This window comes from Salmo salar, chromosome ssa19 (genome assembly GCF_905237065.1).
Source record: "Salmo salar chromosome ssa19, Ssal_v3.1, whole genome shotgun sequence".
NCBI lineage: Eukaryota > Metazoa > Chordata > Actinopteri > Salmoniformes > Salmonidae > Salmo > Salmo salar.
This window is the reverse complement of record NC_059460.1, coordinates 65,641,145-65,655,376: the sequence shown is the minus strand read 5'-3', so window position 1 is coordinate 65,655,376 and position 14,232 is coordinate 65,641,145. Positions and strand designations below refer to the sequence as shown.

Below are 14,232 nucleotides of genomic sequence, written 5' to 3'. Positions count from 1 at the left end.
AGACTCTGTCACGTCTGTCACGTGCTCAGTGTGAACCTGCTTTCATCTGTGAAGAGCACAGGGAGCCAGTGGCGAATTTGCCAATCTTGGTGTTCTCTGACAAATGCCAAACGTCCTGCACGGTGTTGGGCTGTAAGCACAACCCCCACCTGTGGACGTCGGGCCCTCATACCACCCTCATGGAGTCTGTTGCTGACCGTTTGAGCAGACACATGCACATTTGTGGCCTGCTGGAGGTCATTTTGCAGGGCTCTGGCAGTGCTCCTCCTGCTCCTCCTTGCACAAAGGCGGAGGTAGCGGTCCTGCTGCTGGGTTGTTGCCCTCCTACGGCCTCCTCCACGTCTCCTGATGTACTGGCCTGTCTCCTGGTAGCACCTCCATGCTCTGGACACTACGCTGACAGACACAGTAAACCTTCTTGCCACAGCTCGCATTGATGTGCCATCCTGGATGAGCTTCACTACCTGAGCCATTTGTGTGGGTTGTAGACTCCGTCTCATGCTACCACTAGAGTGAAAGCACCGCCAGCATTAAAAAGTGACCAAAACATCAGCCAGGAAGCATAGGAACTGAGAAGTGGTCTGTGGTCACCACCTGCTGAACCACTCCTTTATTGGGGGTGTCTTGCTTATTGCCTATAATTTCCACCTGTTGTCTATTCCATTTGCACAACAGTATGTGAAATTTATTGTCAATCAGTGTTGCTTCCTAAGTGGACAGTTTGATTTCACAGAAGTGTGATTGACTTGGAGTTACATTGTGTTGTTTAAGTGTTCCCTTTATTTTTTTGAGCAGTATATATATATATATATATACACACTTTTTTTGCTACTGCTCGACTAAAGAAATCTCGGTCGACCAACAGCCTATCGAGTAACAATCGACCAGTTGACTAAATGGGGTCAGCTCTAAATCAGATCAAAGTATGATGACCAAAGTATGAAAAATTACTGTTGTTTTTACATTCATAAAGTTTGATCATAAAGTTTACTGGTCCTCTCCCACATGTCAAACACTTGGATTCAGGAGGCAGGATTATTAATGGGATAGGGTGACATCACCGTAACAGACATTTTAGTACACCAATGGTAAAATGATATTCCCTTACCTAATTTAAATTAGTCCTGCCTTCTAACCAACATCGCAGAAAGTGTGTTTGCAGAGGGGCGTGGTTTATATAGCAAGAAAGCTACTCTACTGGTGTTATGCTCGTTGTTGGAATGAGACCAAGGTGCATCGTGGTAGGCGAAAACATTTTACTTTATTTTAAAATGAACACTGTCAAAATGACAAAATACAAAAACGAATGTAAAGTTCTGCAGGCTACACAGCAGCAATACAAAATCAAGATCCAACAAACAAAGGTGGGAAAAAAGGCTGCCTAAGTAGGATCCCCAATCAGAGACAACGATAGACAGCTGCCTCTGATTGAGAACCATACCCGGCCAACAAAGAAATAGAAAACATAGATTTCCCACCCTAGTCACACCCTGACCTAACCAAATAGAGAATAAAAGGGCGTAATAGTAACCCCCCCCCCCAACGGTGCGGACTCTGGCCGCAAAACCTGACTATAAAAGGTAGGGTCCGGGTGGGAATTCTCTCCCTGAAGTGCGTGTCCTCAGTCAGATTCGTCCTGTGCCTTTTCTCCGCACTCGCCCTGAGGTGCGTGTTACCAGTCTGGCGCCACCTGTGCCGGCCCCACGCATCAGGCCTCCAGTGCGCCTTCCCGTTCAAGAGCTTCCGGCGACAGTTCCCAGTCCAGAGCTTCCGGCGACAGTTCCCAGTCCAGAGCTTCCGGCGACAGTAAACAGTCCGGAACCTCCGGCGACGGTTTCCAATCCGGAACCTCCAACGACGGTCCACAGTCCGGAACCTCCAACGACGGTCCACAGTCCGGAACCTCCAACGACGGTCCACAGTCCGGAACCTCCAACGACGGTCCACACTCCGGAACCTCCAACGACGGTCCACAGTCCGGAACCTCCAACGACGTTTCACAGTCCGGAACCTCCAACGACGTTTCACAGTCCGGAACCTCCAACGACGGTCCACAGTCCGGAACCTCCAACGACGGTCCACAGTTCGCAGCCTCCAACGTTGGCGGATCCGCAGGATGAGAGGGTTCTTCACCCTGCACCAGAGCCGCCTCCAATGTTGGCGGATCTGCAGGATGAGAAGGTTCTTCGTCCTGCACCAGAGCCGCCACCAACACTAGACACCCTCCCTTTTGGTTTCAGGTTTTGCGGCCGGAGTCCGCACCTTTGGGGGAGGGGGGGTACTGTCACGTCCTGACCATAGAGTGCTCTTATTTTCTATGGTAGAGTAGGTCAGGGAGTGACTGGGGGGTTTTATCTAGTTTATTTTTTCTATGTTTCCTTTTTCTATATTGTTTTTTTTTGTATGATTCCCAATTAGAGGCAGCTGGTCATCGTTGTCTCTAATTGGGGATCATATTTAAGTAGTTGTTTTTCCCCACCTGTGTTTGTGGGAGATTATTTTGAGTTAGTGCATGTTGCACCTCTGTTGTCACGGTTTGTGTTTTGTTTATAGTTTATTGTTAGTTTGGCTAAGTTTCACAATATAATAAAGATGTGGAACGATACTCACGCTGCGCCTTGGTCTGTTTCTACACACAATCGTGAAACTTGGTCTTCAGCCAGCATAGAACGAAAGGGGCGGGAAGGGTTGTTAAAAACTGTCATGTCAAGACATCTGTCTGTGCTGCTGCGACTTAATTTATGCAATTTTAATGTTTGAGTTGCTTTGTGTATCACCAAATTAGTTTGAGATTATTTTACTGCAACACTGCTCACTACATTCAAGTTTCCAGAAATAGGCATTTCAAAGAGCTGTCAGTTAAGGAGAACGCATGAATATAAGCACTCCACCCACTCAAACTGTCTTTTCAAACCTCCTGGTCGTTAGCCATGAGAGAAAAATACATGTTTCTCAAATTTGGGGCATTTCTATCCCCCCAAAATAGTATGTGTGATATTTTAGTCACTCAAAAGGTTATTTTAATCGGAATGACTGTTTGTGACCTTTCAAACAATGTGGTTTGACAGAAGATGGGAATGTCTTCTTGAGAAGTAGTAGAAATGCTTAATTCTTAATTTATATTCGTCCTCATGAAGTCAGAAGTCTTGCCAGGCAGTAAATGTTTCAAGCAGTAGACGTTGTGGAGAAACTCAGCAGACCGCTTGCCTAAGGGGATGTTGTAACAGTGTGAATAGTAGATGACTGCACCAGAGGGGATAGAGGTGAAATGCTTGATTGATTTGGGAAAGCTAGGTAGCCCAGCCTGTGCTGTGTGTTGTGTTACCTCCCTAAGGCAAATTAATGTGGAATTCCCATCCTAGTCCAGGCAGAGGCTAAGGTCAGAGGAGGATTGGAATTCCCCCCTTTTACTCAGAAAGGAGAGCCCAGTCGAGAGACTGGTGATTGGTCAAAGCACCTATCAGGGTAACCCCCAGATTTTAAAGATGTTTCATGGAGGTGTGTGTGTAATTCAATTGTGAAAGATAGAGTAGGGTTTTCGAAAAACAGGGTTCCCCCCCCCACACCCCACAGCTGACTCAAATAACCAACTCATCATCAATCTTTGATGATTTGAATCAGCTGTCTAGTGCTGGCACAAAAAACTAAACGCGCTCCCAATGACCGTGTTTGGGAAACCCTGAGATAGAGTACAAGAGAAAATAGAAGAAACCTCTCTCTCTCTCTCTCTCTCTCTCTCTCTCTCTCTCTCTCTCTCTCCTCCAAACCTTCTGACTCTCTGCCTCCTCCTTTCCTTCTCTCGCAGGTTATTGTAGGGAGAGAGCCCTTCCCCCAGCCCTCGGCCCCGGCCTGCTTGGAATTTCAGGAGGGATATTACGAGGAGGCCCAGCCCTATGACTCAGCCATGAACGGTGAGTTCCTGCCCTGTCCCTGATTTTACTGGGAAACTGAAATTAGTTTTTACCAAACTAGAGGCGACAAAACTGTAGATCACCTTTACTCCACATACAGGGCCTTCCATCACCCTCCCTTTGGCAAATCAGAGCATAACTCTATCTTCCTGCTTACAAGCAAAAACTCAAGCAGGAAGTTCCAGTGACGTGCTCAATACGGAAGTTGTCCGGACTGTTTCGCTAGCACAGATTGGAATATATTCCGGGATTCATCCGATAACATTGAGGAGTTTACCACATAAATCACGACTTCATTAATAAGTGCATTGACGCCGTCGTCCCCACAGTGACCGGTACATACCCCAACCAGAACCCATGGATTACAGGCAACATCCGCACTGAGCTAAAGGCTAGATCTGCCGCTATTCAAGGAGTGGAACACTAATCTGGACCCTTATGAGAAATCCTGCTACGACCTCCGACGAGCCATCAAACAGGCAAAGCGTTAATACAGGACTAAGATCGAATCCTACTACGCCGGCTCTGACGCTAGAGGAATGTGGCAGGCTTTGCAAACGTTCACGGATTACAAAGGGAAAACCAGCAGTGAGCTACCCAGCGACACAAGCTTACCAGACGAGCTTTGAGACAAGCGACACTGAACCATGTATGAGAGCACCAGCTGTTTCAGATGACTGTTTGATCTCACTCTCTGTAGCCGACGTAAGTAAAGATAACATGCAAATATTCGCCTCCGGACAAGACGCATACTCAAAGCATGCGCTGACCTGACAAGAGTCTTTACTTTTCTTCCCTTACCCAGTCTATAATACAAACTTGTTTTAAGCAGACCACCATAGTCCCGTGCCCAAGAAGGCCATGGTAACCTGCCTGTCGCCCCACATCTATAGCCATGAAGTGCCTTGAAAGGCTGGTCATGGCTCACATCAACATCCCAGACACATTGTAATTTGCATACCACCCCAACAGATCCACAGATGATGCAATCTTCATTGGGGGGGGGTCATTTAGCAGACACTCTTATCCAGAGCAACTTACAGTAGTGAGTGCATACATTTTTCATATTTTTTCCCCCCCATACTGGTCCCCCATGGGAATCGAACCCACAACCCTGGCATTGCAAGCACCATACTCTCCCAACTGAGCCACACAGGACCTAAACACCTTCTACCCCCAGCCCGCCACAGGAGTTGCTAGAGTGCGATGGGAAAAGAACATCCCTGCCAGCCAAACCCTCCCCTAACGAGGACGATGCTGGGCCAATTGTGCGCCGCCCCATGGGTCTCCCGGTTGCGGCCGGCAGAGCCTGGACTTAAACCAGAATCTCTAGTGGCACAGCTAGCACTGCGATGCAGTGCCTTAGACCACTGCGCCACTCAGAAGGCAATGACTTGTGATTCTAACATGATTCTAACGTATTGATTCAGGGGTGTGAATAATTCTGTAAAATAGATGTTTATGTATTTAATTTTCAATACATTTGCAAAAATTTCTAAAAACCTGATTCACTTTGTCATTATGGGGTATTATGTGTAGATGGGAAAAATAAATACATATTTAATCTATTTTAAATTCAGGCTGTAACACAACAAAATGTGGAAAAAGTCAAGGGGTGTGAATACTTTCTGAAGGCTCTGAATATCATAACCATTGCAGAATAAATTCCTCACCTTTTCTGGCCATGATGAGTTCATATTCCTGAAGTAGCCATACACCAAATTACCATGCACATCTCTCATTTAATTGGGCCTTTTAGGCTAGATAGGCTGTGATAATTTCAAGCAATTTCATGCTTTCGACAGGGAGTGCGGTTTATAACATTACAGTAGAATTTGACAGGTGAACAGACTTGATCTTTTGCATTGAAGTGTGTAGGCTACCACTGTTTTGTAGGCCTACTGTAGTTTAAATGTTTTCCAGAGTAGACAGTGTTTCAGAATTTGCGGGTGGTGCAGACTATTTAGGTTCAGGAAAAAGTGAATGAAAAATATTTTTGCATTCAAACAATCTGTTTACAGGTCCACAACAATTTGCAATTGTCTTTCAGAAACAGTCGGATAGGGCAAAAAAATAAAACATTCTGCCAACACCTCCAAAGATAAAAAATGAAAACATTCTGCCAACATCTCCAAAGATAAAAACCGAAAACATTCTGCCAACATCTCCAAAGACCTGCCTTACCTCCCTTACCTCCCTGCTCTTCTACATAGATGTTTTCCTATTGTGTTATTGACTGTACATTTGTTTATGTGTAACTCTGTGTTGATGTTTTTGTCGCCCCTCTTTGCTTTATCTTGGCCAGGTCGCAGTTGTAAATGAGAACTTGTTCTCAACTGGCCTACCTGGTTAAATAAAGGTGAAATAAAAAAATAAATGTAGATGGGAGAAGTATTGTATGTCAGTTGAGGTGAAATGCTGCAATTGTGGTGGCGAGCATGTGCCCAAATTCATTAAGAGCACTGTTAAGGAGACCGAGGTGGCAAGAGTAAGGGCTGTCCAGCGTGTCTCCTATCCAGAGGTGTTGAGAAGAGTAAAAGAAGGTGGACTTTTTATCATGTATTGCATTGGTTCTAAACTGCACAAAGCAAACAAAGAGGAAATCAGAGAAAATAGGCATTGTTGTGTGTGTGGCTGAATGTTTTTTTTTACAGCAGAAGCATTACAAGGAATCCTGTTGATGAGTGTTCCATCCTCATAGGCCCTTGCACCTGTGTAGGGATGTGATTTGGACTGTGACTGATGTTTTTATATTTTTATTTTGTTTTTTGTATTGTATATGTTTTTTTCTTTCCCGTTTCCCGCAAGGGATTATTTTTCTCGTTCACTACCTATACAGTAGGTGGCAGCATGCACCTTTTACATTTGTTTGTGGACTGCCATAATACCAGAGAAGAAAATAAGTTCGTTTCGGTAGTCTCATTCATTCATTATAACCCTGACAGTCATTCTGAATGCAGATTGTGGAAATCCATTCAGCCTCGATTCCTATAGGAATTAAACATCACTTTGCAAGCCAGCATGTGACTTGATGCTGGTTTTGCTTTACCTTATGCTGGTCACCAGTGTCAAAAACACAGCAATGGCTGGTCACCAGCGAAAACACAACGAAGCCTGGACACCAGTGAAATCACATGAAAGCTGGTCACCAGCGAAAACACAACAAAGGCTGGTCTGCCAGTATAACCTGCTAGACCATGCTGGTCAGATCAGCTTGACCAGCTAGACCATACTGGTGTACCAACATAACCAGCTAGACCATGCTGGTCGGCCAGCTTCACTGAAAGGAGTTTTTGTGTGTTGACAGTAGGACAGAGACAGCACAGTTGCGGGTCATTTAAGTGGACAGTTAGCATGTTTAATTCAAACAAAAGCCTGCACCCACACCAGCAGTCAGCGGAAGATTACTTTATGCTTTGAATGATGTGTTTGTTTTTTTACAGTGTTACCGTAACTATACTGTGGAGATTACTTTTTAGTCTCTCTTGACAAACAGATTATTTATCTCAACTAGATGCGCTGGTTAAATGAAGGTTACATTTTAAAAAGTTACAAAAGTGTAACCCAGCTTTGAAAGTTAACCCTGTCATTTAGGTCAAGTCTCCTTTGTTCTTTAGAAGGCTGTGTGTTTGGTTTGACCACAACTTCAAATGACACTACTTTAACAGTAGCCACTTCTCACGTCACAGGAAATGCACTGGTGGTTCCATATAAAATCATCTGCTCACCCACATGTCAGAATTAGCAAGCCATGTTTCCAACATGAGAATTTATACTATTGGTAAATGCTACGCTTCGGAAACACTGTTCGACATGAGTGCATATACACATGCTGGTTTGTGTGCGGTTATTCTCACTCATCTTTTCATAGAGGTAGGTTAAAAGGTTATGTATTGACTATATGTATTAATGTGGCCATGAAAAAAAAATGTCTCACCGAGCTTAGCTTCTGTTAGCTAGCATATTAATTCTGATAGTGTATGCATCCAAGCTTTTCAGGTCTATAAAATATATAATAAAAGAAAATAAATGCATGTCATTCCAATTTTTAAGTACTTAAATATGAGTTGCTCTTGTCTTTTCATAGTTTCCTTTATACTGTATAGCATTGGGATAGTGCAACCCTGTCTTATTTTCCTCACTCTTGTCCTCTTCTCCCCTCCTCTTTCTCTCCTTTATCCCTCTCCCTGTAGATGTGGGTTGTTTTGGTCTCCTCTCGGGAGCATCAACACAAATAAAGAGCTCAGACAATGTGGTCTATGCTGTGATCACATGGGGTACCTGCCTATCTCCAATCTGTGTGTGTGTGTGTGTGTGTGTGTGTGTGTGTGTGTGTGTGTGTGTGTGTGTGGGCTTGGGGGGCGAGGGGTCAACTGTGCATGTTTTCATACCTTTCTGTGATGTGTGTGTAGTCCTCACCTCCTTGTGCGAACTAATTGCCTACTTAACAGGATAACGAAAAGTCTTCACACACACATTTTCAATTGGAATTTCATTCATTCATCCTCCTCATCGTCTTCCACTTCATCCTTGTCCTAACCTCACCTCTGACCCCCTTCCCTGTGTCTCCCAGATGACGGCGAGGCAGTGAGCAGCTCCTATGAGTCCTACGATGAGGAGGAAGTGACCAAGGGGAAGTCGTCATTGTCGGCGCAGCACCAGTGGCCGTCCACCGAGGCGTCCATCGAGCTGATGAAGGACGTGCACATCTGCGCCTTCCTCTGGAGGAAGAAGTGGCTGGGCCAGTGGGCCAAGCAGCTGTGTGTCATTCGAGAACATCGCTTCCTGGTGGGTTGTAGGACTAAGACGGTTTAGATTGTCCCTACCACACACACACACACACACACACACACACACACTAATACATGGAAATACGGTGAGAGGAGAAAATGAGGGAGAACGAGGGTGACAGAGCTATAGCCACTAACTGCACAGCCATGCTCATAAACCACCCACATTACACTCTTGTCAAGTGAGGTGCCTTATCGTGTGTGTGGGGGACTACGTTCACATACTACTTGTAGGCGCTATAGTGAAAATAGCTCCACTTTTACATATACACAAATAGATAACCAATTTTGAAATGGAAAGTGCTCTCCTCTCTTAGTAAGAATATGGTGCCTGACAGACTATCTACAGTGACATGAGGAAGCTATTTGTTTATGTAGTGTCATTTTAGGTGCAGGGTTCAGAAACTTCATTTCTGAGAAAATGTGATTTCCTGTGTAGGAAATGACAGGACATGCTGGTTATTTAACATCCGTTTATCTGTCGTTAAGGATCATGAGGATCATTAACGATAATGACAATTTGGTGTCCTAATGGACCATAGGCATGGGCTGTTGTCCAAATTGGCCTAGCTTCCTTGAAAGTATAGGTGTTGGATAAGAGCATCTGCTAAATTACTCAAATGTAAACGTTAATATGGTCATTTAGTCCGTTTTTTTTCCTAAGTGACTAAATTCTAACAATTGACAATTCAATTGTATGTATACCCAGTATATTATGTGGACCATTTGTCAGGTGCAGAAGGTAAGAATAAGGGAGATAAACAAACAAGACAAGCATACTGAACGTGACCAAAACCAATACTGCCTGATGACTGAGGCTACTGAGGGCTAATTAAAGGGAGAGTAATCAAGGTGATGATGATGTCCAAATGTGCGTAATGATGGGGAGCAGGTGTGCGTAATGATGGTTGCCAGAACCGTGGTTAGTAGACCGGCGATGTCGAGCGCTGGAGCTGGGCTAAGAGTAGTCATGACAGTACCCCCCTGAAGGCGAGGAGCGGGCTGGTCCAGACGGTGGAGATGGAAATTCCGGATTTTGGGGTCCAGGATGTTGTCCGCCGGGACCCAACAGCGCTCCTCAGGGCCGTACCCCTCCCAGTCCACTAGGTACTGGAGCCAACCCCCATGACATCAGGAGTCTAGGAGGGACCAGACGGCATAGGCAGGGGTCCCATCGATGTCCAGGGGAGGCGGAGGGGTGTTGGGGGGGGCACCAGCCAGGGGAAAAGGAACCACCGGCTGAGGAGGGAAACATGAAAAGAGGGTGAGATCTGGTAGTTAACCTCTATGGGACCGGCGGGACGAATTCGTCCCACCTACGTAACATCCACTGCCAGCCTGTGGCGCGATTTTCAAAATCTTCAAAATCCTATTACTTCAATTTCTCAAACATATGACTATTTTACAGCCATTTAAAGATAAGACTCTCGTTAATCTAACCACACTGTCCGATTTCAAAAAGGCTTTACAACGAAAGCAAAACATTAGATTATGTCAGCAGAGTACCAAGCCAGAAATAATCAGACACCCATTTTTCAAGCCAGCATATAATGTCACCAAAACCCAGAAGACAGCTAAATGCAGCACTCACCTTTGATGATCTTCATCAGATGACAACCCTAGGACATTATGTTATACAATACATGCATGTTTTGTTCAATCAAGTTCATATTTATATCAAAAACCAGCTTTTTACATTAGCATGTGACGTTCAGAACTAGCATACCCCCGCAAACTTACGGGGAATTCGCTAACATTTTACTAAATTACTCACGATAAACGTTCACAAAAAGCATAACAATTATTTTAAGAATTATAGATACAGACCTCCTCTATGCACTCGATATGTCCGATTTTAAAATAGCTTTTTGGTGAAAGCACATTTTGCAATATTCTAAGTATATAGCCCAGGCATCACGGGCTCGCTTATTTAGACATCCGGCAAGTTTAGCACTCACCATAATCATATTTACTATTATAAAAATGTCATTACCTTTTGTTGTCTTCGTCAGAATGCACACCCAGGACGTCTACTTCAATAACAAATGTTGGTTTGGTCCAAAATAATCCATCGTTATATCCGAATAGCGGCGTTTTGTTCGATGCGTTCCAGACACTATCCGAAATAGTAAAGAAGTGTCGCGCGCTTGGCGCAATTCCTGACAATAAAATTCAAAGTATTCAATTGCCGTACGTCGAAGCATGTCAACCGCTGTTTAAAATCAATTTTTACGTCATTTTTCTCGTAGAAAAGCGGTAAAATTCCGACAGGGAATCTCCTTTTCGGCAAACAGAGGAAAAAATCCCAAAGGCGGGGGCGGTCGGGGTCACGCGCATAAGCTAGTGTCTCTTGATGGGCCACTTGAGAAAGGCGATAATGTGTTTCAGCCTGGGGCTGGAATGACGACATTCTCTTTTTCCCGGGCTATGAGAGCCTATGGACGACGTGGGAAGTGTCACGTTAGAGCAGAGATCCTTAGTAAATGATAGAGATGGCAAAGAAGTTCCAGAAATGGTCAGACAGGCCACTTCCTGTAAAGGAATCTCTCAGGTTTTGACCTGCCATTTGAGTTCTGTTATACTCACAGACACCATTCAAACAGTTTTAGAAAATTTAGGGTGTTTTCTATCCATATGTAATAAGTATATGCATATTCTAGTTACTGAGTAGGAGTGGTAACCAGATTAAATCGGGTATGTTTTTTATCCAGCCGTGTCAATGCTGCCCCCTAGCCCTAACAGGTTAACCTCCCTGGGCAAGGTGGGACGCTAGTCAACAGCCAGTGGAATCGCATGGCGCGAAATACAAATACCTCATAAATGCTATAACTTCAATTTCTCAAACATATGACTATTTTACACCATTTTATAGATACACCTCTCCTGAATCGAACCACGTTGTCCGATTTCAAAAAGGCTTTACAGCGAAAGCAAAACATTAGATTATGTTAGGAGAGTACATCAACAAAAACAACCACACAGCCATTTTCCTAGCAACTAGCATGCATCACAAATACCCAAAACACAGCTAAATGCAGCACTAACCTTTGACGATCTTCATCAGATGACACTCCTAGGACATCATGTTACACAATACATGCATTTATTGTTCTATCAAGTTCATATTTATATCCAAAAACAGCATTTTACAATGGCGTTGATGTTGAGAAAATCATTTTCCCTCCAATACCGCCAGTCAATCAGCACAAATAATAAATAATTACTATTCGAAACCATTGGTAAAATATTATATTGTCATTCAAAGAATTATAGATTAACATCTCGTGAACGCAACCGCATTGCCAGATTTAAAAATAACTTTACTGGGAAATCACACTTTGCAATAAACGAGGTCCTGTTCTCAGAAAAATAGGCTTGGCTATACAGACTAGGCGCCATGTTGGAGAGATCTAAAATCAAAAATACTATGTAAATATTCCCTTACCTTTGATTATCTTCATCAGAAGGCACTTCCAGAAATCCCAGGTCCATAACAAATGTATTTTTGTTCGAAAAAGCTCATAATTTATGTCCAAAAAGCTCCGTGTTGTTAGCGCGTCCTATAGGCTACTCAAAAACATGAACGTCGCCCGCCGGACTTGTCTTCACCAAAGAGGGAAAAAAATATATTTACGTTCGTTCAAACATTTCAAACTTTGTATAGCATAAATTATTAGGGCCTTTTTCAATCAGAACTTCAATAATATTCAAGGCGGACGATTGCATTCTCTTTTAACCTGTTGGGGGTAGGGGGCAGTATTGACACGGCCGGATAAAAAACGTACCCGATTTAATCTGGTTACTACTCCTGCCCAGTAACTAGAATATGCATATAATTATTGGCTTTGGATAGAAAACACCCTAAAGTTTCTAAAACTGTTTGAATGGTGTCTGTGAGTATAACAGAACTCATATGGCAGGCAAAAACCTGAGAAGATTCCTTACAGGAAGTGCCCTCTCTGACAAGATCTTGTTCTTCTTGTCTCTGTTTATTGAAGACTGAGGATCTTTGCTGTAACGTGACACTTCCTACGGCTCCCATAGGCTCTCAGAGCCCGGGAAAAAGCTGAATGATATCGAGGCAGCCCCAGGCTGAAACACATTATCGCTTTTGGCAAGTGGCCGATCAGAAGACAATGGGCTTAGGCGCGTGCACGAGTCGATCCCGTGCTTTATTTTCTTTCGTCTTTTTACCTAAACGCAGATTCCCGGTCGGAATATTATGGCATAAAAATTGATTTTAAACAGCGGTTGGCATGCTTCGAAGTACGGTAATGGAATATTTCGAATTTTTTTGTCACGAAATGCGTCGTGCGCGTGAACAAAACGCCGCTATTTGGATAAAACAATGGATTATTTGGGACCAAACCAACATTTGTCATTGAAGTAGAAGTCCTGGGAGTGCATTCTGACGAAGAACACCTAAGGTAATAAAATTTTTCTTATAGTAAATCTGACTTTGGTGAGTGCTAAACTTGCTGGGTGTCTAAATAGCTAGCCCTGTGATGCCGGGCTATCTACTCAGAATATTGCAAAATGTGCTTTCACCGAAAAGCTATTTTAAAATCGGACATATCGAGTGCATAGAGGAGTTCTGTATCTATAATTCTTAAAATAATTGTTATACTTTTTGTGAACGTTTATCGTGAGTAATTTAGTAAATTTTTAGTAAATTCCTCCGGAAGTTTGCGGGGGGTATGCTAGTTCTGAACGTCACATGCTAATGTAAAAAGCTGGTTTTTGATATAAATATGAACTTGATTGAACAAAACATTCATGTATTGTATAACATAATGTCCTAGGTGTGTCATCTGATGAAGATCATCAAAGGTTAGTGCTGCATTTAGCTGTCTTCTGGGTTTTTGTGACATTATATGCTAGCTTGAAAAATGGGTGTCTGATTATTTCTGGCTGGGTACTCTGCTGACATAATCTAATGTTTTGCTTTCGTTGTAAAGCCTTTTTGAAATCGGACAGTGTGGTTAGATTAACGAGAGTCTTGTCTTTAAAATGGTGTAAAATAGTCATATGTTTGAGAAATTGAAGTAATAGCATTTCTAAGGTATTTGAATAACGCGCCACAGGATTCCACTGGCTGTTACGTAGGTGGGACCATTTCGTCCCGCCGACCCTAGAGAGGTTAAAACGTATTGGAACGAGAGTACCCAAACATGCACTCGCGCACCAGAGTAGTATTGGCCATCCGCTTATGACCAACGTTCCAAGTCTCTTGTTCGGTCAGTTTTCACAGTAGAAGACTCAAACCACTTTGTAAAGACTGGTGACATCTACTGGATGGCGTAGGAAGTGCTCAATTATTAATAAGTCCCTGTGTGTTTCAATGGCATAGGCTTAAAAGTAATTCAACACATCAGGTATCCACTTCCTGTCAAAATTTGTTTCAGGGTTTTGACTGCCATATGAGTTCTGTTATACTTACAGACATCATTCAAACAGTTTTAGAAAATTCAGAGTGTTTTCTATCCAAATCTGTTAATAATATGCATATCCTAGCCTACATATTTTTTTCA

At 43.4% G+C, this 14,232-nt stretch overlaps 1 protein-coding gene across 2 annotated transcripts in view; it reads left to right on the top strand.

The window, feature by feature from the left end:
- Positions 1-14,232, top strand: part of afap1l2 (actin filament associated protein 1-like 2) — a 173,941-nt gene that overhangs the window by 104,240 nt on the left and 55,469 nt on the right. For both annotated transcript variants that reach the window (XM_045702610.1, XM_014159299.2), the window contains exons 5-6: positions 3,806-3,911; positions 8,485-8,699. In XM_045702610.1, the coding sequence (XP_045558566.1) occupies positions 3,806-3,911; positions 8,485-8,699 (321 nt within the window). The remainder of the gene's footprint in view (positions 1-3,805; positions 3,912-8,484; positions 8,700-14,232) is intronic.